Source organism: Leucoraja erinacea, chromosome 14, assembly GCF_028641065.1.
Source record: "Leucoraja erinacea ecotype New England chromosome 14, Leri_hhj_1, whole genome shotgun sequence".
In the NCBI taxonomy this organism is placed as follows: Eukaryota; Metazoa; Chordata; class Chondrichthyes; order Rajiformes; family Rajidae; genus Leucoraja; species Leucoraja erinaceus.
The window spans coordinates 49,974,678-50,001,937 of NC_073390.1; the positions used below are offsets into that span (position 1 = coordinate 49,974,678).

General features: G+C 42.2%; 1 protein-coding gene across 1 annotated transcript; it reads left to right on the top strand.

The window, feature by feature from the left end:
- The first annotated feature begins 1,485 nt into the window (after positions 1-1,485).
- LOC129703711 (glia-derived nexin-like) lies at positions 1,486-26,645 on the top strand. The gene is made up of 9 exons (XM_055646394.1): positions 1,486-2,032; positions 9,537-9,822; positions 11,580-11,807; positions 12,710-12,904; positions 14,891-15,086; positions 15,815-15,915; positions 17,220-17,306; positions 18,320-18,403; positions 25,065-26,645. Exons 2-9 carry the CDS (start codon positions 9,567-9,569, stop codon positions 25,100-25,102), a joined length of 1,185 nt encoding a protein of 394 aa, XP_055502369.1. The 5' UTR covers positions 1,486-2,032; positions 9,537-9,566; the 3' UTR covers positions 25,103-26,645.
- Positions 26,646-27,260: the final 615 nt, after the last annotated feature.

Genomic DNA, 27,260 nt, shown 5'->3' on the forward strand with positions numbered 1-27,260 from the left:
AATATTAATGCAAAATATGATCCTGTTAGAAGCAGGTTAATTTCTCCATTCAGGGCATCAGCAGAAATACAACCAAAAGACACAAAGTGCTGGAGTAAATCAGTGGGTCAGGCAGCATCCCTGGAGAACATGGATAGGTGACATTTCAGGTTGTGACCCTTCTTCGGACACGAACCGAAATATCACCCATCCGTGTTCCCCAGAGATGCTGCCTTAACCGCTGAGTTACTCCAATACTTTGTGTGCTTTTTTGTAAACCAGCATCTGCGCTTCCTTGTATTTACACATATCTCCAATGTACTTAATGATTATTGAGTGCTCAGTCAACCCTCCCACCAGCCTGTGCATGCTCCTATTCCCAGAAGAATTCAGTAAATTGAGAACACTTGCCTCTAAATTATATCCATTAATTCAGTCTTATACAATTACAGTAACATAGCCATTGGGCTTGATTAATGGTTAAATTAACTAATCATTTTAATGATCTTTCTGGACTATATGCAGCATCAGACTTCCAATCCCTCAATCTGTATTCCTTTAACAATGGGAATGGGGTTTTTTCTGTATCTATCTGATCAACACCTTTTATAATTTTAAACATCTGCAATTGTTCACTGGGATATTTTGTAGCCCGTGGAGCCAATACAGCCATTCCTTAAAATGTAACTGCAAGAAACCTCTACATACTACGATACTTCATTACGATCGCAATGTTTAAAAAACGTTTAGACAGCTCATGAATTGGACAGGTTTAGGGGGATATGGGCCAAACGCAGGTAAGTTGGACTAGTGTAACCGGCACATGTTGGCCGGTATCAGCAAGTTGAGCCAAAGGACCAGTTTCCACACTGTAAGACTCTATGACTAAACAAAAGGCTGGAGTAATTCAGGTAGCATCTCTGGAGGGAATGGATGACAACATTTAAAGTAGCACTATCCTGCACAACAGCGGCAATTTTACCGAATGTTCAAGAAGGAACTGCAGATGTTGGAAAATCGAAGGTAGACAAAAATGCTGGGGAAACTCAGAGGGTGAGGCAGCATCTATGGAGCGAAGGAAATAGGCAACGTTTCAGGTCAAAACCCTTCTTCAGTCTGAAGAAAGGTTTTGACCTTAAACGTTGCCTATTTCCTTCGCTCCATAGATGCTGCCTCACCCGGTGAGTTTCTCCAGCATTTTTGTCTGCCTGCAACTTTACCAAAGCCAATTAACCTGGAATTCACTGAAATTTAGGATGAGGGGATTTTATAGAAATACTAGACTAAGTGGGACCCATTGGGTCCCAGCAACACACGGGAGGGCTGGTCACCAACGCAATATTCCACCTCTCCACCAATTCCAATATTGCTCGCCAGTGGGGGGGGTTATGGTTTTATGCTCCATCTTCCACATCCCACCAATTTGCTGTCTGTGTAACAAGACCATTGCCAACAATTTGTGAAAATAAATCAAACCACAAACTGCATTCAGTAACGTTTCAAGAACATGCACACATTATATCCTCCCAAGTAATCAACTCTTTAAGGGGCTGTCCCACTGCGGCGATCTAATACGTGAGTTTTGAAGAGTTTGCCCTAGAATCATACTCACAGCATGGTCGACACAAGGTCCCAGGAGATCTTTGTTAGGTCGCGGCGCATTCCATCTCCCCAAGGATGCTGCCTGGCCCACTGAGCTACTCTAGCATTTTGTGTCTATCTTCGGTGTACACCAGCATCTGCAGTTCCTTCCTACACACTTGTTCTCGGATTTGCTGGCTGTTAATATCCGGGATAGACTAACAAGGGATTCGGTTTGTGCCAACAGTTGCCGATGTGTTTTGGACCTAAATAATTCAGCATGTTTGTAGAACCACCCTCCTCTGGCAATGACTGGGAGGAGGAGGTGGTGGGAAGAGCATGGGGGGAGGAGACCAACGCTATTAAAGTGCGCTGAGGTTGCAAACTGATCCATTTGGAAAGATTGTTGCGGAAGGAGAAGAGGAGTCGCTTGAGCAGCTGACAACTACATTTTATCGAAGGATTGCAAACCGTAAGTAAGTTAGTGTTTTAGAAAGACTTTTTTTTAATAGCATAACAATTATATATGTTTCTATTTGTGTAGGCGCAGTGATGGTTTGGTGGGTCGATACTTTATGGATTCTTGCTTGTATTTCATTCTTTAAATAGCCTATTCAAGATTATTCATAAGTTTTAATTAGTCTAGAAAACATTTATAGTATTTACCATCTACTCGTTATCTCAGTGGTCACTAAGTGTGCATTTTTTTAATACAATGTATTTTCCCTATCTCGCCTGTGCAGCCCTGAGTTTGTTTGTGTGCCCATCACAGTTGAAGGGAAAAAATAGACACAAAATGCTAGATTAACTCAACGGGTTAGGCAGTATCTCTGGAGAACATAGATAGGTGATGTTTGGGATCCGGCCAGGTTTCAACAGATGCTGCGTAAGTTTTTTCCAGTTTGAAGGGTCCCGATCCGAAATGTCGCCTATCCATGTTCTTCAGAAGTACTGCTTGACCGGCTGAGTTACTCCAGCAGTTTGTGTCTTTTTTTTTGTAAACCAGCATCTGCAGCTCCTTATTTTTTTACACTGGATAGTTGAAGGACATGTGGTAACTGAAACAAAAATTTAAAAGCCAAGTTTTGGAACCTGTGTCAATTTAAGGTATTTCAGAATTTTGTGATAAGAAGTAACTCGACATGCCTAGTATATTTCACAAAAAGTGGGGTTTGGTCTCACTATCAATTTATAAAATTTAAATGTTACAATTCTGCTATATGGGAGATTATTATAATGTTTACAAGATTATAATAATGTTATTCTAATTATTTTTATTATAATGTCAGGCCATTGATGCAATAACGAAAGTCTATCCAAAAAACCAAGAGCTATTTGGTCTAAAAAACAGTTTTGTTTTGTGATCCCGTGCACCTGCCTTTAAATTGGTTCCTCGGATGCACGATATACAAGATGATGGTCGATATACACCAAATACAACACCAAATGCAAATCAGCAGAGTGGTTCGAAGATTGTAGTGCAGGGGTGGCACAATGTAGAGTTGCTGCCTTGCATCGCCTGAGACCTGGGTTTCATTCTGACTACGGGTGCTGCTTGTCCGTTCTCCCCGTGACAGGGGTTTTCATCTGCTGCTCCGATTTTCTCCCACTATCCCAAGATGTATTTATTCGTAGATTAATTGGCTTTGGTAAAGCTTGTCATTTGCCTCTAGCTTAGGACAGTGCTAGTGTACGGGCTGTCAAGGACAGTTGACAAGGACTCGTGGGCAGAATGGCCTGTTTCTGTGCTGTATCACTAAACTGAACTGTCCAAACTAGTGCCAAAATAAATCCCTAAAGAGCAAAAATGGAATAATTGAATAAACTAGAGTAAGTGTACGAGAAGTGAAAGAGGCACTTAGTTCAGGAGTCTGTTGGGGATGGGGGAAGAAGTTGTTCTTGCGTTTGGGCATCTGGTTCTTCGAGCTCCTCTATCATCTCCCAGAAGGTAGAAGAGTGAAAGGGAACAGCCAGGATGGAAAGTATTCTTGATGGATAAATCCTTGATGCCTACAGTGATTGTAGACTAGTAAGAGGCTGAAGAAGTTGGCAAAGACTGGCCAATTGTTTGGCACATGATTTCAGAACCCGTCAAGGGATTCCATCTGGGTCGGCCATTTTCCAAGCATTTACCCTCAAGAAAGCAGATCCAAAGTCTGGCATTCTGGTGTAATGTGGCAGCCAGTGGAGTGTGGGATCACTCTCCACTGTCCCATCAGCATATTGGGAAGTCTGATATTGTACCAAGGCTCAAGAGCATTGATGGTCTTGGTGCTTTCGGTTTGAGGCCATCTATCCTAAGATGAAGTGGTTTAAACCAACATGATGCTGGTTTAAACCAAAGGCAGACACAAAAGGCTGGAGTCACTCAACGGGTCAGGCAGCAGTTCTGGAGAAAAAGAATGGGTCTGTCTGAAGTCACAAAAAGTCACCTATTCCTTTTCTCCAGAGAAGCTGCCTGAACCGTTGAGTTCCTCCAGCCTATTGTATCTATCCTAACATGAAGCTGTTTTGATGGCAAGATTAAACGAGAACTTACCAGTTTGAAGTTTGATCTTTATTTTATGAGGAGTTACGATGAGGGACTACGCGAAGAAGACCCTGTCCAGGCACACACGCATCAATCTTCAAAGCAGCGGTGTGAAATCACAGATGATAATTTACTGAAGCATAATAGTAAGCTACGTGAGACAAACATAACTTCCACTTGATCTTTATGAGGGTGGGAATGGAGGGCATGTAGTCCCTCATCGTAACTCCTCATAAAATAAAGATCAAACTTCAAACTGGTAAGTTCTCATTTAATCTTACTATTGTACTTCAGAGTCACGTGAGTGACTACGTGAAGATTTCAAAGCTCTGTGATTTCATGCCGTAGATTCAAATCCAAATCACTGCATTGATTGACCCTAAATGAGTGAAACCAATCAATAATATACAACCATAACATTAATGTAATCAGTTAATGGTTTTTATTTATCATAACAAAATGTTTATCGCAGAGGAACATTTAATACTGAATCCAAAACAGAACCACCAAATGCCCAGGGTCTACTATTTCTTTATGGTAATACTTGTGAAACATCCGTTCACTTGCCCATCCTGCGGCTGCGTATTGTCATTAAATTTTCGTGACCTGGTGTCTGCAATTATATTGAATCTACCTGGTAGGTAGGTTGCCGAAAGCCAAATGTTTCGAATAATACACCAGTGCCAGATAACGTTTGCCAATCTATCACAAGATTCTGACTTGATTCCACCCATGTGATTGACATATGCTACAGCCATAGTGTTGTCAATCTGAACCTGCATATGCAGATTTTGCACATTAGAGCAATAAGCTTTAAGCCCATAAAATATACCTAACAGTTCAAGGTAATTGATTCCATGTGCTTCGAGCAAAGGTACCTCGTCCACATTCCATCTACCTCCACAGCTGGTAATGGTACCAGTAGCGCCCCAACCTAGTGCACTTGCATCAGTCTGTAGAATGATAGCAGGTGTTTCAACTAGAATTTTTCTAGAAGCACATGAGACACTCTTAATCCACCATTGCATATCTGCAATTGTTGCAACTGGTAATTGCATGGGCCTATCAAAATGCCCCGAATGTCTCTTCAATGCCTGTACCTGTGCTCACTGCAGTTGCTGATAATTTTCAACATAATTGTAAAAGGGACAAGAGCGTTGTAAAAACAAGCCTGAAGGCTTTGTGTCTCAATGCAAGGAGCATTCGTAATAAGGTGGATGAGTTGAATGTGCAGATAGCTATTAATGATTATGATATAGTTGGGATCACGGTGATATGGCTCCAGGGTGACCAAGGCTGTGAGCTGAACATCCAGGGATATTCAATATTCAGGAGGGATAGAGGGAAAGGAAAAGGAGGTGGGGTAGCGTTGCTGGTTAGAGAGGAGATTAACGCAATGGAAAGGAAGGACATTAGCTTGGAGGATGTGGAATCGGTATGGGTAGAGCTGCGAAACACTAAGGGGCAGAAAACGCTGGTGGGTGTTGTGTACAGGCCACCTAACAGTAGCAGTGAAGTTGGGGATGGCATCAAACAGGAAATTAGAAATCTGTGCAACAAAGGCAAAACAGTTGTAATGGGTGACTTCAATCTACATATAGATTGGGTAAATCAAATTGGCAGGGGTGCTGAGGAAGAGGATTTCTTGGAGTGTATGCAGGATAGTTATCTAAACCAACATGTAGAGGAACCAACGAGAGAGCAGTCTATTCTAGACAGGGTATTGAGTAATTAGGAAGGGTTAGTTAGCAGTCTTGTTGTGCATGTCCCCTTGGGCAAGAGTGACCATAATATGGTTGAGTTCTTCATTAGGATGGAGAGTGACATTGTTCATTCAGAAACAATGGTTCTGAACTTAAAGAAAGGTAACTTTGAGGGTATGAGACGTGAATTGGCCAAGATTGACTGTTCTAAAAGGGTTGACGGTGGATATGCAATGGAAGGCATTTAAAGACTGCATGGATGAAATACAAAAATTGTTCATCCCAGTTTGGCAAAAGAATAAATCAGGGAAGGTAGTGCATCCGTGGATAACAAGGGAAATCAGGGATAGTATCAAAGCAAAAGATGATGCGTACAAATTAGCCAGAAAAAGCAGCATACCAGAGGACTGGGAGAAATTCAGAGACCAGCAGAAGAGGACAAAGGGCTTAATTAGGAAAAGGGAAAATAGATTATGAAAGAAAACTGGCAGGGAACATAAAAACTGACTGCAAAAGTTTCTATAGATATGTGAAGGGAAAGAGATTAGTTAAAACAAATGTAGGTCTCTTGCAGTCAGAAACAGGTGAATTGATGATGGGGAACAAGGATATGGCGGACCATTTGAATAACTACTTTGGTTCCGTCTTCACTAAGGAAGACATAAATAATCTGCAGGAAATAGCAGGGGACCGCGGGTCAAAGGATATGGAGGAAGTGAGTGAAATCCAGGTTAGTCGGGAAGTGGTGTTGGGTAAATTGAATGGATTAAAGGCCGATAAATCCCCAGGGCCAGATAGGCTGCATCCCAGAGTACTTAAGGAAGTAGCTCCAGAAATAGTGGATGCATTAGTGATAAATTTTCAAAACTATTTAGATTCTGGAGTAGTTCCTGAGGATTGGAGAGTAGCAAACGTAACCCCACTTTTTAAGAAGGGAGGGAGAGAGAAAACGGGTAATTACAGACCAGTTAGTCTAACATCGGTAGCGGGGAAACTGCTAGAGTCAGTTATTAAAGATGGGATAGCAGCACATTTGGAAAGTGGTGAAATCATTGGACAAAGTCAGCATGGATTTACGAAAGGTAAACCATGTCTGACGAATCTTATAGAATTTTTTGAGGATGTAACTAGTAGAGTGTATAGGGGAGAACCAGTGGATATGTTGTATCTGGACTTTCAGAAGGCTTTCGACAAGGTCCCACATAAGAGATTAGTATACAAACTTAAAGCACACGGTATTGGGGGTTCAGTATTGATGTGGATAGAGAACTGACTGGCAAACAGGAAACAAAGTGTAGGAGTAAACGGGTCCTTTTCACAATGGCAGGCAGTGACTAGTGGGGTACCGCAAGGCTCAGTGCTGGGACCCCAGCTATTTACAATTTATATTATTGAGGAAATTGAAGGTAACATATAACCATATAACAATTACAGCACGGAAACAGGCCATCTCGACCCTTCTAGTCCGTGCCGAACACATAATCTCCCCTAGTCCTATATACCTGCGCTCAGACCATAACCCTCCATTCCCTTCCCATCCATATAACTATCCAATTTATTTTTAAATGATAAAAACGAACCTGCCTCCACCACCTTCACTGGAAGCTCATTCCACACAGCTACCACTCTCTGTGTAAAGAAGTTCCCCCTCATGTTACCCCTAAACTTCAGTTCCTTAATTCTCAAGTCATGTCCACTTGTTTGAACCTTCCCTACTCTCAGTGGGAAAAGCTTTCCCACGTCAACTCTGTCTATCCCTCTCATCATTTTAAAAACCTCTATCAAGTCCCCCCTTAACCTTCTGCGCTCCAAAGAATAAAGCCCTAGTGTCATTAGTGTCATCTCCAAGTTTGCAGATGACACTAAGCTGGGGGGCAGTGTTAGCTGTGAGGAGGATGCTAGGAGACTGCAAGGTGACTTGGATAGGCTGGGTGAGTGGGCAAATATTTGGAAGATGCAGTATAATGTGGATAAATGTGAGGTTATCCACTTTGGTGGCAAAAACAGGAATGCTGGCCGATTAGGAAAAGGGGAGATGCAGCGAGACCTGGGTGTCTTGGTTCACCAGTCATTGAAAGTAGGCATGCAGGTGCAGCAGGCAGTGAAGAAAGCGAATGGTATGTTAGCTTTCATAGCAAAAGGATTTGAGTATAGGAGCAGTGAGGTTCTACTGCAGTTGTACAGGGTCTTGGTGAGACCACACCTGGAGTATTGCGTACAGTTTTGGTCTCCAAATCTGAGGAAGGACATTATTGCCATTGAGGGAGTGCAGAGAAGGTTCACCAGACTGATTCCTGGGATGTCAGAACTTTCATATGAAGAACTGGATAGACTTGGCTAATACTTGCTAGAATTTAGGAGATTGAGAGGGGATCTTATAGAAACTTACAAAATTCTTATGGGATTGGACAGGCTAGATGCAGGAAGATTGTTCCCGATGTTGGGGAAGTCCAGGGCAAGGGGTCACAGCTTAAGGATAAGGGGGAAATCCTTTAAGACTGAGATGAGAAAAACTTTTTTCACACAGAGTGGTGAATCTCTGGAACTCTCTGCCAGAGGGTAGTTGAGGCCAGTTCATTGGCTATATTAAAGAGGGAGATAGATGTGGCCCTTGTGGCTAAAGGGATTGGGGGGATGGAGAGAAGGCAGGTACGGGATACTGAGTTGAATGATTAGCCATGATAATATTGAATGGCAGTGCAGGCTCGAAGGGCCGAATGGCCTACTCCTGCACCTATTTTCTATGTATCTATATAATGCAGCGGACCAGACTGCACAGCTGGAAATGAAGCGATTAGTTTACCAAGTAAGCTCACCACTTGCCTAATTGATGGTTGATGCTCTGTAATGAGTTTGCTACAACCCTCAATTAACTGCAGCTTTTTATCCTTTGGTAAAGTCACTAACATGTGTTCTGAATTAAAAGTGATCCTCAAGTAATCAATTGTTTTATGGAGACAACATAGATTTATCTGGATGTATTACAAAACCCAGCCTCTCAAACGTGAGCAGTTAAAATATCATCCAAATAAGCCATTACCAAATGGTCCTGGGCTCTTAGCAATGCTAGGACTGGTTGTAACAATTTTGTAAATAGTCTAGGGGCTGAGGTTAAGGCATCAGGCAATGTTTTGAACTGCCATTATAGATTAATCCAGTTCGATTTTAGATATAAATTCGATCATTACCATGCACAGCCACAGAGTAATATGCATCTTGCAGATCTATGCTGGCCATATAGCATTCTCTTGAAATTAGCTGTATAGCATTGGCAAATGTCTCCATTTTCAAATGTTTATACGGTACTAAAAGGATAAGACCTGTTAAATCAAGAATGATTCTACAACCACCATCCTTTTTTACTCTAGGAAAAATGCTAGATACAAATTGGTGGTTTTGGTAAACTGTCTTTTCAATAACCTCTTTCCTACTTAATATTTCAAGCACTGCTTGAATGTTTCTCTCTTCTTTTGAGAAAACATACATTCGCTTTGGAACATGTTGAGTAAGAGGATTCAAATGTGGGTAGAATTAAATTCTGAACCCCATAATACTGCACAGTATAAATGCATTAGATGTTATTTTTCGGCATTCTTTTAGGAAGAATTGTAACTTTCCCCCAATTTGTGAATGTGAAACACTTTATATGTTTCTTCCAGGACTCATTTTTTGAAATCATTGTAAAATAATGATAGAATATTTACTAATGTACATGTGTTAAACCCCAGACTTTCTTTTTGCAGATACTGTTCTGGTTGAGAATTGGAATTGCAATGAGGAATATGAATATTTTGCTTGTCCTGTGTGTGGCTGTGGGGTCATTTCCTTGCCTATTGGGAAAGCCGAAAACATCGGAGGTTGGGTCAGATTTGGGGATGAAGATTTTCAATCGGGTTGCTACGTCCCAACCAACAGAAAACATTGTCATGTCTCCACATGGAATGGTATCATTGCTTTGGATACTGCAATTCGGAGCTGATGGAATAACAAAAAAGGAATTGAACGATGTTTTGAAATACAGCCGACTTGGTTTGTTTAGCTAGTATCTTGTTATACCAACCGTATCCTTCCTTCTTCCTATCTGAACATGTTCAATAGGACTTTGCAATTTGAGATATTATTGAAAGGACTTTTTTTTTCGATTCAGCGTTGATATCTTTGCATCATATACCTTTGCAGTTGTTGATTTTGATTTTTGCAAACTATCCACCAGGAATACTATCTTCTTTGGGCATTGCTCTCAAATTGTTTATTGGAGAAGGTTCTTTGCGACATTTTTTTGATGTTTCCAGTAGTGGGAGAGTCGAGGACTGGGGGCACAGCGTCAGCATAAAGGAATGTGCCTTGGAACTGAGATGAGGAGGAATTTCTTTAGCCAGAGGTTGGTGTATCTTTGGAACTCATTGCCACAGATGGCTGGAGAGGCTAAGCCATTAGATATTTTTAAAGCAGAGATTGATTGATTCTTGATTAGTAAGGGTGACAAAGGATATGGGGGGAGGGGCAGGAAGGCAAGACAATGGGACTAAGTGGGGAAAAATAGATCGGCCATGATCAAATGGTATTCCACACACCATGGGGCAAATGGCTTAATCCTGCTTCTATGTTCATGGGTACATAAATGATAGTAGAATAGGGCCATTTGGCCCATCAAGTCTACTCTGACATTCAAAAATGGCTGATCTATTTTTCCCTTAACCCCATTTTCTTGCCTTCTCCCCATAACCCCTGACACCTGAATTAATCAAGAATCGATCTATCTCTGCCTTAAAAATATCCATTGACTTGGCCTCCACCACCTTCTGTGGCAATGAATTCCAGATTCACCACCATATGATGAAACAAATTTCTCCTAGTCTCCTTCCTAAAGAACCATCCTTTTAATTCTGAGAATATTACCTCTAGTCCTGGACTCTCACACCAGTGGAACTATGTCTCCTGTTCTTAAGAACACTTCAAATGACTGTTCCGTGACAATGATGAACTGTTGTTATTCAGTGAGAAAACAATTGGCTGCTTTCTTTCATTTCCAAAATACTTCATTATTTTTCCTTTGCGCTCTTGGACATGTTCTTACAAAATCTGTGTTTCTAGCTTGTTGGCCTAAAAAATATGGCTGTTTCAATACAACTTCTATTTTCCTAATTTATGATAATCAAATTTCCAATGGTTTGGTATATTGTGTCCTGCCTAACATTGATTCTTCATCAATTACTACTTTAAGTTGGCAAAACATTATTTACCAAATGGACAAGATGGTGACTTCATTTGCATAGCATTGGATTCAATTGATAATGTACTTGATAAAATATTTTAATTCATAGATCTTTGCCATGTGTAATTAATGAATTGTTTTGGATACTTAGACGTATGTAAAATGATAGACAATAGCAGTAGAGGAAAATCTGTAGGGTGAGAGATGGAAACTATAATGGAGATGTGCGGAGCAAGTTTGCTTTTTAGAGGGTGTTGGGGGACTGGAACGCATTGTCAGGAATGGGGGTGGAAGGGGATAGGATAGTGGCACTCAATAAGTTTTTAGAGACGCGGATATGGAGGGATATGGATCACTTGTAGGCACATGATATCAGTTTGGCTAGGCATCATGTTCAGCACAAACATTTTGGTCCAAAGGGGCCGTTTCTGTGCTGTACTGTTCTATGTAAATATTGGACATTAGTTTCTGTTTAGCAACCAATTGCCTCAGATTTGAATGGTATATGATTTAGAAATGGGTACTGAAGTTTTCCAAGTTAACAGCTCTTCTATATGAATTTTCTTTTCAGGTACTTATACACGGCTCAAAAAGGTACATAAGTCATTAACTGCAAGCAAAAGTAAGAACGTCGTTACTTTTGCTAATGGAATATTTGTACCACGTGACCTTGTATTAAAAAAAGGCTTTGTTAAGCAGTGTTCTGAAACGTATCAAACTGAGCCGACAAATGTGAATTATGCCGAACCTGAAGAAGCTGCTTCAATAATCAACAAATGGGCCGGTTCTCATACTAAAGGTACATCTTCCATAAATCTAATTATCGTACCAAAGGTACTGGTATTTTTTAGTCATGATCGTGCCGCATTAAAACAGTCCAATTGGCCCAACTTGTGAATGCCGACCAATATGTCCCATCTAAGCTTGTCCCATTTGCCTGTGTTTGTGCCACATCCCTCAAATCTTAAAGTTCATGTGATAGGAGTAGAATTAGGCCATTCGGCCCATTGTCTACTCCGCCATTCAATCATGGCTGATCTATCTCTCCCTCCTAACCCCATTCTTCTGCCTTCTCCCCTCAACCCCTGACACCCATCCTATCTACGTACCTGTCCAACCATAGTAGGAATGTCTGAAGATTGATATTTTTAATATATGGGTGCTTCTTGTCAAGGTTGCATGTATTTTTACTTTCTTAATTCTATCCAAGTTTTATTTGTGTGTCTGGGTGCATTATTTTAACAATTATGATGCTGTTTAAAGATTTTCAGTATAATGTAGAGATTCTAAATTTTAGTTTAGAGACACAGCATGGAAAGAGGCCCTTCAGCCCACTGAATCCATGCTGATCATTGTTCACCCGTTCACACTAGTTCTGTTATCCCACTTTTGCATCAACTCCAAACTCATGAGGTAATTTAGGGGCCAATTAACCTACAAACCTGCACACCCTTGGGATGTGGGAGGAAACTGGAGCACCCGGAGGAAACGCACGCCGTCTTGGGGGAAAATGTGCACACTCCTGCCAGGAGCCGAGGTGGGGATCAAACCTGGGTCTCTGGTACTGTTGTGCAGCTGGTGGAGTTGCTGCCTCACAGTGCCAACTTTTCACCAAGAATATCTTTTGTAATCGTCATTTAAAAAAAGATGGAAGCCCTGTGTTACCTGAAGTTCCCTTTACAATGTGGTTTGATTCTTTAGGTATGATCACAGAGATAATTTCCCCAGACATTCTGAATGATGCTACCAAGCTTGTAGTTACCAGTGCGATATATTTTAAGGGTTTATGGAAATCTAAATTTGACGTAGCAAAGACGCACGAAGGGGATTTCACTGGAGCTGATGGAGATGTGTCTCAAGTTCCGATGATGGTCCAAACTTCAAAATTCATGTTTGGTAAGTCGTAACAGAATGGTATCATGTTTAAGTTAGCTAACAGAGCAGTACTTTGCCCAAGACATAAAATATACCCTCATGGGTTTTAATTGCCAATTAAATTATCTTTTGAATTTCTGACTCTAGGATTTTGGTTTGTAACAAACTACAAATTTTATTGATCTATAGTTTTCTCATGCTCATTGAAAATTCCAATATTGTTGCTAGCTGCCATTTCAGCACAGACCACCAATTGAACCTGGGGAGTTTTTTTTTTGGTTTAGTTTAGAGATGCAGTGCGGAAACAGGCCCTTCGGCCAGAGGACATAGGTTTAAGGTGAAGGGGAAAAGATTTATTAGGAATCCGAGAGGTAACTTTTTCGCACAAAGGGTGGTGGGTGTATGGAACATGTTGCTAGCAAGCACAAGGCATTGGGGGTTCAGTATTGATGTGGATAGAGAACTGGCTGGCAAGCAGGAAGCAAAGAGTAGGAGTAAACGGGTTCTTTTCACAATGGCAGGCAGTGACTAGTGGGGTACCGCAAGGTTCAGTGCTGGGACCTCAGCTATTTACAATATATATTAATGATCTGGATGAGGGAATTGAAGGCAATATCTCCAAGTTTGCGGATGACACTAAGCTGGGGGGCAGTGTTAGCTGTGAGGAGGATGCTAGGAGACTGCAAGGTGACTTGGATAGGCTGGGTGAGTGGGCAAATGTTTGGCAGATGCAGTATAATGTGGATAAATGTGAGGTTATCCATTTTGGTGGCAAAAACGGGATAGCAGACTATTATCTAAATGGTGCCCTATTGGGAAAGGGGGAGATGCAGCGAGACCTGGGTGTCATGGTACACCAGTCATTGAAGGTAGGCATGCAGGTGCAGCAGGCAGTAAAGAAAGCGAATGGTATGTTAGCTTTCATTGCAAAAGGATTTGAGTATAGGAGCAGGGAGGTTCTACTGCAGTTGTACAGGGTCTTGGTGAGACCACACCTGGAGTATTGCGTACAGTTTTGGTCTCCAAATCTGAGGAAGGACATTATTGCCATAGAGGGAGTGCAGAGACGGTTCACCAGACTGATTCCAGGGATGTCAGGACTGTCTTATGAAGAAAGACTGGATAGACTTGGTTTATACTCTCTAGAATTTAGGAGATTGAGAGGGGATCTTATAGAAACTTACAAAATTCTTAAGGGGTTGGACAGGCTAGATGCAGGAAGATTGCTCCCGATGTTGGGGAAGTCCAGGACAAGGGGGCACAGCTTAAGGATAAGGGGGAAATCCTTTCAAACCGAGATGAGAAGAACGTTTTTCACACAGAGAGTGGGGAATCTCAGGAACTCTCTGCCACAGAGAGTAGTTGAGGCCAGTTCATTGGCTATATTTAAGAGGGAGTAGATGTGGCCCTTGTGGCTAAGGGGATCAGGGGGTATGGAGAGAAGGCAGGTACGGGATACTGAGTTGGATGATCAGCCATGATCATATTGAATGGCGGTGCAGGCTCGAATGGCCGAATGGCCTACTCCTGCACCTATTTTCTATGTTTCTATGTTGCTGTAAGAGGAGGTAGATGAGGCTGTGACTGTCCCAACATTTAAGAAACAGTTAGCCAGGTACATGGATAGGACAGTTTTGGAGGGATATAGGCCAAACACAGGCAAATGGGACTAGTGTAGCTGGGACATGTTGGTCGGTTTGGGCAAGTTGGGCCGGTTTCCACGCTGTATCACTCTATGAGGGAATGGGCACTGAATTGTTTACGTAAGTGCAAATTTATTTAAGACTGCGTGTCTGTAGAGTTCTTGGTCTGTATACGCTGTGTTGTAGTATATGCCACTATCTTTTTTTCTGGGGGTGAGGAACTTATTGGACACTGATAGTTAATTTAACCTTTGTTTCTATATTGCTAATGATAGTTCACAACTCCATACTTTGAACTGGGAGATTTACTGCTGTACAAGAAACTGGTCTTCAATTTTTGAGATGATTTGCTTTTGTTTTATAGGTAAGGCCAGTACGCCTAACAAAGTGGAATATAATGTTCTCCAGCTACCATACAATGAGGCAGTCAGTATGTTTATTATCCTTCCAGTGGATAGTAGCACTGCACTCACTGAAATAATTCCTCACATCAATATAAATAGCATAAATGCGTGGAAGAAAATCTTGAAGAGTAATAAACTTGACATTTCTATACCTAGGTGAGCAAGAAATATTTGGCCCTATTTGAAATCTGTTATATATTGAAGCATACTCAAGATGTGCCGGAGAACGCATTCTATCTGGATGCATCACAGCATGGTTTGGGAACAGCTCCATCCAAGTCCGCAAGAAATTGTGGACCCAGCCCAGACCATAACACAAACCAACCTCCCTTCCATTGATTCCATCTACACTTCACACTGCCTCAGCAAGGCCACCAGAATAATCAAGGACGAGACACACCTTGGTCACTCCTTCTCCCCTCTTCCATCAAACATGAGGTACAAAAGTGTGATAACGCACACTAGATTTGGGGACAGTTTCTCTTCGGCTGTTGTCAAACAACTGAACCATCCTATCATCAACTAGAGAGAAGTCCTAACCTACCATTTCCCTCATTGGAGACCCTTGGACTATCTTTAATCAAACATTACTGGACTTTATCTTGTAGTAAATGTTATTCCCTTTATCCTGTATCTGCACACTGTGTGAACGGCTTGATAGTAATTATGTACCGATTTGTCTTTCCGCTGACCGGATTGTCCATGACAAAAAAGCTTTTCTCTGTACATGGGACAATTAACTAAACTACTCTGTGAAATGCAAACCTGTGTAGAAATTGGATACATATAAAATATTTCCAATTGACCTTTCTGCAACCTTCAGTAGATTCAGCCGGCTCCAAATGCTGAACTAACTTTTTAAAATCTACATGTTTTATTTGTAGATTCACTGTTGAGTCAGAGACTAACTTGGAGGAACTACTTGCACCTCTTGGAATCACAAAGATATTTGATAAAAACACAGCAAATTTCAAAAAGCTCTCTAGTAAGTTAATGTGATGGGAGCGGAATTAGGCCATTCGGCCCATCAAGTCTACTCCGTCATTCAATCATGGCTGATCTATCTCTCCCTCCTAACTGCATTCTCCTGCCTTTTCCCCATAACTTGTCCCATCCCGACACCCGTACTAATCAAGAATGTATATATTTCTTCCTTAAAAATATCTGTTGACTTCACCTCTACAGCCTTCTATGGCAATGCAATCCACAGATTCACCACCTTCTGAAGAAGTTCCTCATCTCCTTCCTAACATAGAAACATAGAAATTAGGTGCAGTAATAGGCCATTCGGCCCTTCGAGCCTGCACCGCCATTCAATATGATCATGGCTGATCATCCAACTCGGTATCCCGTACCTGCCTTCTCTCCATACCCCCTGATCCCCTTAGCCACAAGGGCCACATCTAACTCCCTCTTAAATATAGCAAATGAACTGGCCTCAACTACCCTCTGTGGCAGAGAGTTCCAGAGATTCACCACTCTCTGTGTGAAAAAAGTTCTTCTCATCTCGGTTTTAAAGGATTTCCCCCTTATCCTTAAGCTGTGACCCCTTGTCCTGGACTTCGCTAACATCGGGAACAATCTTCCTGCATCTAGCCTGTCCAACCCCTTAAGAATTTTGTAAGTTTCTATAAGATCCCCTCTCAATCTCCTATATTCTAGAGAGTATAAACCAAGTCTATCCAGTCTTTCTTCATAAGACAGTCCTGACATCCCAGGAATCAGTCTGGTGTACCGTCTCTGCACTCCCTCTATGGCAATAATGTCCTTCCTCAGATTTGGAGACCAAAACTGTACGCAATACTCCAGGTGTGGTCTCACCAAGACCCTGTACAACTGCAGTAGAACCTCCTTGCTCCTATACTCAAATCCTTTTGCAATGAAAGCTAACATACCATTCGCTTTCTTTACTGCCTGCTGGATCTGCATGCCTACCTTCAATGACTGGTGTACCATGACACCCAGGTCTCGCTGCATCTCCCCCTTTCCCTAACGTACGCCCTTTAATTCTGAGGCTGACCTCTGGTCCTAGACTCTCCCACTAGTGGAAACATCCTCTCCACTCTATCCAGGCCTTTCACTATTCTGTAAGTTTCAATGAAGTCCCGCCCCCCCCCCCCCCCCCCCCCCTCATCCTTCAAAATTTCAGCGAGTAGAGGCCCAGTGCTGTCAAACAGTCATGTTAACCCATTCATTTCTGGAGACATTTCTGGTAAGTAGTATTTATTGTTTGAACAGCTTTGTTAAAACATATTTGCTTTGCAAATAAATTGTGACAATCTCTTGCAGCGTTTCGTGGTCTGTATGTTTCCCAAATCCTGCAGAAGGCTAAAATTGAAGTAAACGAGGATGGTACGAAGGCCTCTGGAATGTCAGGCAAGTATGCCAGCATTGTAAACTTAGACCAGAGTAAAGTGCTATTCGAATAATTTAAATATATTTTGTCATTGAATGATGATGATCAGTTTGGCTAAAACCAACTTTCCAGATGGAAGCTGTTTTTTTGGCCAAGTTGATCTAAGATGTATACTATCTTGCAGAAAGAAGCAAGGATATCATTTATGAATGGCATTATATCCATATCACTCTGAATCTTTCCTATCCATGTAGCTGTCCAAATGCCTTTTTGAATTGAATTGAATACAATTTTATTAGCCAAGTATGTATACATACAATGAATTTGTCTTGGTGCTTTGCTCACAAAAGGATAAAAACACGATATACAGCAGACAATTAAAAATAAAACATTATAATTTAAACATGTGGAAATAAAGTACCAGTGTAAAAAGAGGCTACGGACTTTTGGCTGTTGAGCAGATCTGCAGCTCGTGGATAAAAGCTGTTTTAAATGTTGCTCCTGTACCTGCATCACCCACTTCCTCTGATAGTTCGTTCCCCCTGTGGTAAACCTTGCCACTTGAGTCCCTTTATAAATCTTTACCCCCCACTTCTCCCCTCCCGCCCCCCCCCCCCCCCCCCCCCCACATCCATCACACCTTAAACTTATGCCGTCTAGTTTTAGACTCTCATATTTCAAGGATTATTGAGCAGCTATTTGTTTTGACCAGTTGTCTAGGTGACAGCTTTTACTCTGTGATAATGGCAGCATTTGGTGAATTGCGAAAGATCACCAGTAAACTACCACATGGGCCAAAAATAGCACTTGTGAGAGCAGAGTGGGACTCTGTCGACAGCTTGGTTTTAAGTACTAATTGCAGGTATCTTTAAGAATATACAGTATCACAATTTAAGATTGCAATTTTGCACATAAAAACAAATTTTAAAGTAAAACTGCAGGTAATATATAGCTTTGATCTGCTTTGCAATATATTATGACAGGATTGCTCCTAACTACTGTGAAACTGTTAATAGTGTTGTTTCTGTTACAGCTGCACTGCTTAAGCTTAAGTCGCGCTCTACTCAATTTGCAGTAAATAGACCCTTTCTTTATATCATCTGGCACCAATCTACAGGTAAAAAAAATCTTTGATTATAAATTGGTAAATATAATTGATTCTTTGGTTTAGTTTAGAGGTACAGCGTGAAAACGGGACATCAGCCCACGCCGACCAGCAATCCCCGCGCATTGACGGTACCCTAACGGGAAAATTTTCATTTATACCAAGCCAATTAACCTAAAAACTTGCACGTCTTTGAACTGTGTGAGGAAACCGAAGATCTCAGAGAAAACCCACGCGCTCACTGGGAGAACATACAAACTCCGTACAGGCAGCACCTGCAGCCGGGATTTGACCCGGGTCTCTGGCACTGTAAGCGCCGTTAGGCAGCAACTCTACTGCTGTGCCACCATGCTGCCCTTGATTAATCGATTCATAAAAATAAAATGCTGCATAAGATGGAAATCTAAAATTAAAATGTTATGCTAGAAATTATCAGCAGATGCAACAAAAACAATGAGAAAAGGTTACTGCTCCTTTTTCTGGCAGATGGGACATTTTCACCGTTTGACTGAATTTTTTTTAAAATGTGCACGTATTCAATCTTAAAAGCAAAATGGTGTAAATACATAGCCGGTCATGAAGCATGTGGAAGGAGAAATACATTAATACTTCAACCCAAAGACCCCAGACTAGGAACAAGTAGTTTTGTGGTGCAGAATATTTGGTGGGGGATGCAAAGGCAAATAAATGAACTTCAAGTGTATTGGTTCAGAGTCATAGAGTGTGGAAACAGGCCTTTTGGCCCGACTTGCCCACATCGGCCAACAATGTCGCAGCTCCACTAGTCCTACTTGCCTGCGCTTGGTCCATATCACTCCAAACCAGTCTTATCCATGTGCTGTCTAACTGTTTCTTAAATGATGGGATAGTCCCAGCCTCAAATACCTCCTCTGGCAGCTAGTTCCATACACCCACCACCCTTTATGTGGAAAACGTTACCCCTATTCCTATTAAATCTTTTCCCCTTCACCTTGGACCTAAGTCCTCTGGTCCTCGATTCCCCTACTCTGGGCAAGAGACTCTATTCCTCTCATGATTTTGTATAGCTCTATAAGATCACCCCTCATCCTCCTGCGCTCCATGGAATAGAGACCCAGCCTAATCAACCTTACTCACATTACAGGGGTGGAAATCCCGTGGAGGGGAAAGGGGACACACGTCCACCTCATGTGTTGAGAGGTGGGGGATGATTATCCACCCCATGTTTTGTAATCCGTATTTTAAAACTGTAAAAAAGCTATTAAAAATCTCCGCTTTCCACGAGACAATGGGGGTGGGACTGATGATCGAGGGCGCCGACTGGACGAGAGAGACGTGAGTCAGCAGGCAATGGGGGGCCCAAATAGATTCAGTGCGATGATTGGAGGAGGGAGGTGTTGGTCAGAGGCGGAAGTAGGGGGAGGTGGGACTGAGGATAGAGCGCGGTGATTGAAAGAGGGAGACATCCTGGTGGAGCAAAGATCATAGAGCGGAGCTTGAATTGGCCTGTTCGCGGGGCTTTTCATCGCCCGGACCGGCGCGGCCGGCCGCGGAATCTTCCTCCGCACCGCGATCAAATTGCTGCGTCGAGGCGATCGAGGCTCCCGATGTTGAAGCCCCGCGAATGGGCCTATTGAAGCCCCACGATTTGGGGCAGACAAAGCTGCTGTTGCTGGAGTTTGGAGTCGGTCTCCAACCAGGTCAGGTCCTGATGTTACAGTCCACAGGGCCCATGGCCGAAGCCTCGTGTGCATGGCCGAAGCATGCGAGCGTGGCCGCCAAGGAATTTTGTCCCTTCCATGTTTTGATAGCGATTTCCGTGCGATTTCCGTGCCTGGCTCACAACCTCTAGTCCTGGCAACATCCTCGTAAATATTTTCTGATCCATTTTAAGCTTAACAATATCTTTCCTAAAACTTAGTGCCCAGAACTTAACACAATATTCTAAATGTGGTATCACCAACATCTTATACCACTGCAACATGACCTCCCAACCTCAATACTCAATACTGATGAAGGTCAATGTGCCAAAAGCCTCTTTGACCACCTTATCTACTTCTAGATCCCTCTGCTCTACAATACTACTCAGAGGCTTACCATTTACTGTTTAGGTCTTGCCCTTGTTCGATGTCCTAAAATGCAACACCTCACACTTCTCTGTATTAAATTTCATCAACCATTCCTCCGCCAACCTGGCCAATCGATCCAGATCCTGCTGCATTCTTTCACAACCTTCTTCACTATCTGCAAAACCACTAATGTTAATGTTTTAATCAGTTACAATAATGATAGCAGGTTAGTCTTGTGTAGAGATATGGGAGGCCCATGGCCCACCGAGTCCACGCTGACCAATGATCACCCGTGCACTGGTTCTATCCTACATGCAAAGGACAACTTACTGAAGCCAATTAACTTACAAACCAGCATGTCTTTGGAATTTGGGATGAAACTGGAGCACCCGGAGAAAACTCACTGGGAGAACATACAAATTCTGCACAGACAGCACCTGTAGTCGGGATAGAATACGGGTCTCTGGCACTGTAAGGCAGTAACTCTACCGCTGTGCCACTGTGCTGCCATCATGTTGTGATGATGCTATCTGGTTCACATTAACCTAACAATTGGATACAGTCTGAAGAAGGGTCTCGACCCGAAGCATCATAGTCATAGTGTGATGCAGAGTGGAAACGGGCCCTTCAGCCCAACTTGCCCACTCCACCAACATGTCCCATCTGCCTGCGTTTGGGTCCATATCCTTCCAAATCTGTCCTGTCCTGTCCATGTACCTGTCTGTTTCTTAAACGTTGGGATAATTCCTGCCTCAACTACCTCCTCCAATGGCAGCTCGTTCCACATAGCCACACCCAGTATATTCTTGAGACATTGGAATTACATAATGACCATCTATAGAAGCACCAGCATTTCCTAACCTACCCTACACTTAATTACATGCTTCAATAGAATTTGCTCATAATTTACATGAAATTCCTAACTCAATCCCAAGAATCTGTTGATGTTATTCCAACTGTTATTTTTTGGTGGTTTCTAGCAATATTTTTTTCTGGAATTAATGACACAGATTTTGCTTGATTGTCTTGCAGGCCATATTTGCTATTCAGCCACAAAGTGCTGGAATAACTCAGTGGGTCTTATAGAAACATATAAAATTATAAACAGATTGGACAGGCTAGAAGGGATGCATGGAAAATGTTCCCCATATTGGGGGGGGTCCAGAATCAGGGGTCACAATTTAAAAAAAAAAGTAGTCCATTTAGGACTGAGATGATGAAAAACCTTTTTCACCCAGAGAGTTGTGAATCTATGGAATTCTCTACCACAGAAGGCAGTGGAGGCCAATTCACTGGATGCTTTCAAGAGAGTTAGATTTAGCTCTTGGGGCTAATGAAATCAAGGGATATGGGGGGAAAGCGGGAATGGAGTACTGATTTAGAATGATCAGACATGGCTCAAAGGGCTGAATGACCTCTTCCTGCACCAATTTTCGATGTTTTTATGGATCAGGAGTGTTGCCCATCCATGTTCCCCGGAAATGCTGCCTGATCCGCTGAGTTACTCCAGCATCCTTGTGTCTGCATTTTGCTATTTGGATGCTCAATGTTGCCAAATAGTCATGGAGTCTTACAGCATTGAAATCGTCCCTTCGGCCCAACTTGCTTACACCAGCCAACATGCCCCATCTACACTTATCCCACCTGCTCGTATTTGGCTCGTATCTTTATCTTAAATCATGCTGTATCTTTCGATCAATTCAATAATAGAAGTGCTTTTGGTTGGAAATAATTAATTTTTTATTGACTTGCAGCAAGCTACTAAATATAGAAAATGGGATGCCTGGATATTGTTGGCAGAGCAAATCTGTAACTGTCCCAGATAAAATATGGAATGAAGATCTTCTCACAATCTTGTCATTTGTAATTCAGTCATAAGATCGCCTGAAACCGCTTTAGAAAAGTGGTCAACTAGGACATCTAGTGACAGTGAAGGGCATTGCATGTAGTCAATGAAGCTCTTAAATGAATGAGGTGCTGGAAATGAACAGGACCACTGTTGCCCCGGATTGCTAAATTGTCATCAATATAATTTGTAGAATGTTGTATCACTATAATATGTCTCTGAGTTTCTTTCTTAGTCGCATAATCTTTCTTGCACTGCAGAAATTTCCTTCAGAATCTATGTATTTTGCTTCAACATTTGGCATGTTCTCAAACTACTGGAAAGAGGTTTGCAAAATGTTCTGGTCTGTCCTAAATTTTCTTCTTGGCTTAATGACCATTGTAAACAATTGCATAATTGGGTGCGCACAGTGGTAGAGTTGCTGCCTCACAGCGCTAGAGACATGGGTTTGATCCTGACTACGGGTGCAGTCTTTGCAGGTACGTTCACCGTGTGACCTTGTGAGATTCCTCCAGGCACTCTGGTTTCCTCCAACATCCCAAAGCCATATGTGTGTTGGTTAGTTGGCTTCTGTAAATTGTCCCTAGTGTGTAGGGCATAGAACTAGTGTACGGGTGAATAATGGTCGGGCCGAGGGTGCCTGTTTCCGTGCTGTGTCTCTAAGCTCTACTTGTTATCTTCACTCTTTCCAAGGACTTCCAGTCAATGAGCCTGCTAACAGTGATAAGGCGAAGGAAGTGTAAACATTAAATTGGTATAAATAAGTACCTATTTCTGGTATATTTTTCGATAAAATGAATTTCCCAAAATATCATGATCCTTAAACTGCAACTGAATGGTGTATACAACACTGTTGTGCATGCGCAAATTAGTACAATATGGAAAAATGGTGAGACTTGGCCATTTGAAACACCATTCTCTGAAGGTGCTGGTCAACAAAAACATTTTTACTAATTAAATGTCTTAACCAGAATATATCAGCCAAGATAATGTTAATTTTGACAGGATATGCTTAAATATCGTAATTCCAATTTTAATCACTTGGGCCGTCTGTTCTCTTGCACTGTTCACCACTTACTAATTTGGATTATCTTGGTTTAATAGTATTTGAACCTATTATTAGACAATAGGTGGAGGAGTAGACCGTACGGCCCTTCGAGCCAGCACCACCATTCAATGTGATCATGGCTGATCATCCCCAATCAGTATCCCATTCCTGCCTTCTCCCCATATCCCCTGACTCCGCTATCTGTAAGAGCCCTATCTAGCTCTCTCTTGAAAGTAACCAGAGAACAGGCGTCCACTGCCCTGAGGCAGAGAATTCCAACCTCACAACTCTGTGAAAAAAGTATTTCCTCATCACCGTTCTAAATGGCGTACTACTTTTTCTTAAACTGTGGCCCCTGGTTCTGGACTCCCCCAACATCGGGTTCAACATTGTTATTCTACATTATCCCAACATTGTAAGGTTCTACTTCATTGCATGTTCTTGGACCTTCATTCCACATCTAATCTCCTTTCCACAAAATTAAAACTTTAATTCTGTTTCGAAGAAGAATGTTCAAACTAAATGATCTTAAAGCTGTGCATTTGTGGTCTGGTTAACTACAATAGTGGGAGAGTCTAGACCAGAAGTCGTAGCCTCAGAATTAAAATGTGTTCCTCTTTAGAAGATGAGGAATTTCTTTAGTCGGAGGGTGGAGATTCTGTGGAATTAATTGCCACAGAAGGTTGTGGAAGCCAAGTCAGTTAATCAAGTGAAGTCAACTTGGTCACATACACATACAAGATGTACAGTGGAATTAAAGTGGCAATGCTTGCGGGATTGTGCAAAACAACAGAACAGAACCAGTATTTATATATTTTTTAAAAGAAGACACAACAGTATTTATGCCCTGGTGAGATCACTTTACTGTCCTGATGGCCTGTGGAAAGAAACCTCCTCTCATCCTCTCTGTTTTCGCAGCGTGACAGCAGATGCACTTGCCTGACCGTTGCAGCTGGAACAATACGTTGCTGGGGTGGTAGGGGTCCTTCATGATCTTGCTGGCTCTGGAACTGCCCCTCCTGGTGTATAGGTCCTGCAGGGGTGGGGGAGTGTAGTTCCTGTGGTGCGTTCGGCCGAACGCACTACTCTCTGCAGTGCCTTCCTATCCTGGGCAGAGCTGTTGCCAAACCAGATAGAGATGTTTCCAGTCAGGATACTTTCTACAGCACTTTCTACAGTCTACCCATCTTGACCACCTGGGTCCTGGCAGTCAGAAAGTCCAGGACCCAGGCACACAGGGGAGCGCATCATCTGTGGATCTGTTTGGACGGTATACGAACTGCAGCGGATCCATGGTGCAAGGGAGGAATGTGCAGATGTAGTTTATGATCAGTCTCTTGAAGCATTTCATGACCATGGAGGTGAGTGGTAGTCATTCAAGCAGGCTGGAGAAGCATTCTTAGGCACAGATACGATAGTAGATCTCTTGAAGAAGGTAGGGGCCACGGACTTGGCAGGGAGAGGTTGAATATTATGGTGAACAGTGGAGCTTCAATTTATATTTTTAAGGCAGAGATAGATAGATTCTTGATTAGTACAGGTGTTGGGGGTTATGGGGAAAAGGCAGCAGAATGGGGTTAGGAGGGAAAGATAGATCAGCCAAGATCGAATGGTGGAGTAGACTCGATGGGCCGAATGGCCTGATTTTGCTTCTATCACTTATAAACTTATGAACAATGATAACTTGCTATGATGTGGCCTCTAACTGCTTTTTTTCTGACTTATTTGTAGGCACCATCCTTTTCGCTGGACAAGTTGCAAAACCATAAGAAGGCAAAGTTGAAGGAAAACAATTTAGAAACTTGGTCAAACATTCACGGCAGTAGTTTAGTTGTTAAAAGCTATTTTATTATTTATGACCAGTGAGTTGAAAACTAGTTGAGTAATATGTATATTTTTTCCTTGCTTACAATGATTAATTGCAATGTTTCCTAACCATCCGTATGCAACTGCTTAATTTAATCCAGTATTGTAATTATTCAAGTCATGATATAATCAAATATTACTTTTGAAATAGAAATATTCCGAGCGTTTCCACACAAAATGCCAATTGTTTGATAGAAAATAGGGGTTGCTCATGGACGGGAAAAGGGTTCTATTGAAGCAAATGTGATATTAACTAAAGGTGTTGGATGTTATTTTTAGTAGTCCAAGATACCTTTAGAATATCCTTTTTTGCACTATCCCCTTAAGTGCCATTAGCTGTATTAAATCCATCTCAAACTTCTACAAACAAGACAAGTTTATCCAGTTTAATGTCAACTTTCAGGGAATAACTATGAGAAATACCAGTTGATTTCCATGACTAAACCCTGCGGTAATCTTTGAAACGGGATATGAAGATCAAATACAGATATGAAAATCAAATTGTAAAGATATATTTGAATTTACACCTTTAACGAAATCCATATTTTAATAACTTTTTCTGCAGACTTAAATTTTATTTGTTAGGTTAGGAAAATGTTTGCTTCCTCTCTGTCCCCAAAGTGCATAAAATGTGAAATGTAGTGGGGAGTTTTATTAAATGTCCTTCAAAATTTGGTTGATTAATTCTATTTAATCTATCAAGAGATGGCTTGTTTTTCGATAACGTGCAACTTGGTACTTCAAAAATGAGAGGTTTTTGCTTAAACAATGGAGAACTTGCAGGATATCCGTCAATAAAATAATTTGATCTGCCATGTGTTTCAATGCTTTTGTCAGATAAAGATAATATAAGTTTTAGCCAATTTGCGTAGCAAGGAACTGCAGATCATAAGTGACTGCAGGATTAGGCCATGCGGCCCATCAAGTCTACTCTGCCATTTAATGATGGCTAATCTATCTCTCCTTTCTAACCCCATTCTCCTGCCTTCGCCCCATAACCTGACACCCGTATTAATCAAGAATTTATCTATCTCTGCCTTAAACATATCCATTGACGGCCTCCACAGATTCACCACCCTCTCACAAAAGAAATTCCTCCATCTCCTTAAACTCTCCCACGTAGTTAATGCTACAAGGAGGGTTTAAACTAGATTGGCAGGGGGGGATGAGATATTGTGCAGGACAGAGGCACAGGAGAGGCCTGATGTTGGTATGTAGGGTGGTGTGGGAAAGGTTAATGGACAGAATTGGCAAAAAGCCGGAGAGCGAGGTGGGAGGGTTGGTTTAAACTGCATGTATTTTAATGCAATGGGCTTGACGGGTAAGGTAGATGAGCTTAGGGCGTAGGTACGTACGAGCAACTGGGACGTTATCGCCATGACTGAAACCTGGTTAAGGGAGGGGAAGGACAATTACTCAATGTTGCGGGGTACAGGAGCTTTAGGAGAGACAGGGTTGAGGAAAAAAGAGGCGGGGGAGTGGCATTGTTAGGCAAGGAGGATGTCACGGCTGTGTTCAGAGGTGACATTACAAACGGTTCGTCCAGTGAGGTTATAACGGTAGAGCTGAGGAACAAGAAAGCTGTGATCACATTGTTGGGGGTGTACTACAGACCCCCAATTAGTCAACGGGAATCAGAAGAGCAAATGTGCCGGGAGATTGCAGACAGCTGCAGGTCAAATAAGGTTGTTGTAGTCAGGGGTGGAAATCCCAGGGGAGCAGGGGGGCGAGAAAGTGGGGATGGCACTGATGATCGAGGGCGCCGATTGGCCAAGAGATACGTCGCTCAGCAGGCAGTGGGGGGGGCCCATAATGATTCATCGCAATGATTGGAGAAGTGAGGTGACGGTCAGAGGTGGAAGTAGTGTGGTGGGACTGAGTTGATTGGAGGAGGTAGACATCCTGGTGGAGCAAAGATCAGGGCGGAGCTTGAATCAGCCCATTGGACTTTTCATTGCCAGGCGCAGCTTAAAATCGACCTCGGGATCTTCCACCCCCTCCCCCCGCAGTCAAATTGTTGCGTCGAGGCGATCGAGGCTCCCGATGTTGAAGCCCCCGCCA

Bases quoted from the DNA above. Each gene is read 5' to 3' on its own strand.
- LOC129703711 (XM_055646394.1), top strand. From the start codon at position 9,567: ATGAGGAATATGAATATTTTGCTTGTCCTGTGTGTGGCTGTGGGGTCA. The intron at 17,307-18,319 runs GCAAGTATGCCA...TTTCTGTTACAG, and splicing joins GAAGGCCTCTGGAATGTCAG to CTGCACTGCTTAAGCTTAAG. The intron at 18,404-25,064 runs GTAAAAAAAATC...ACTTATTTGTAG, and splicing joins CATCTGGCACCAATCTACAG to GCACCATCCTTTTCGCTGGA.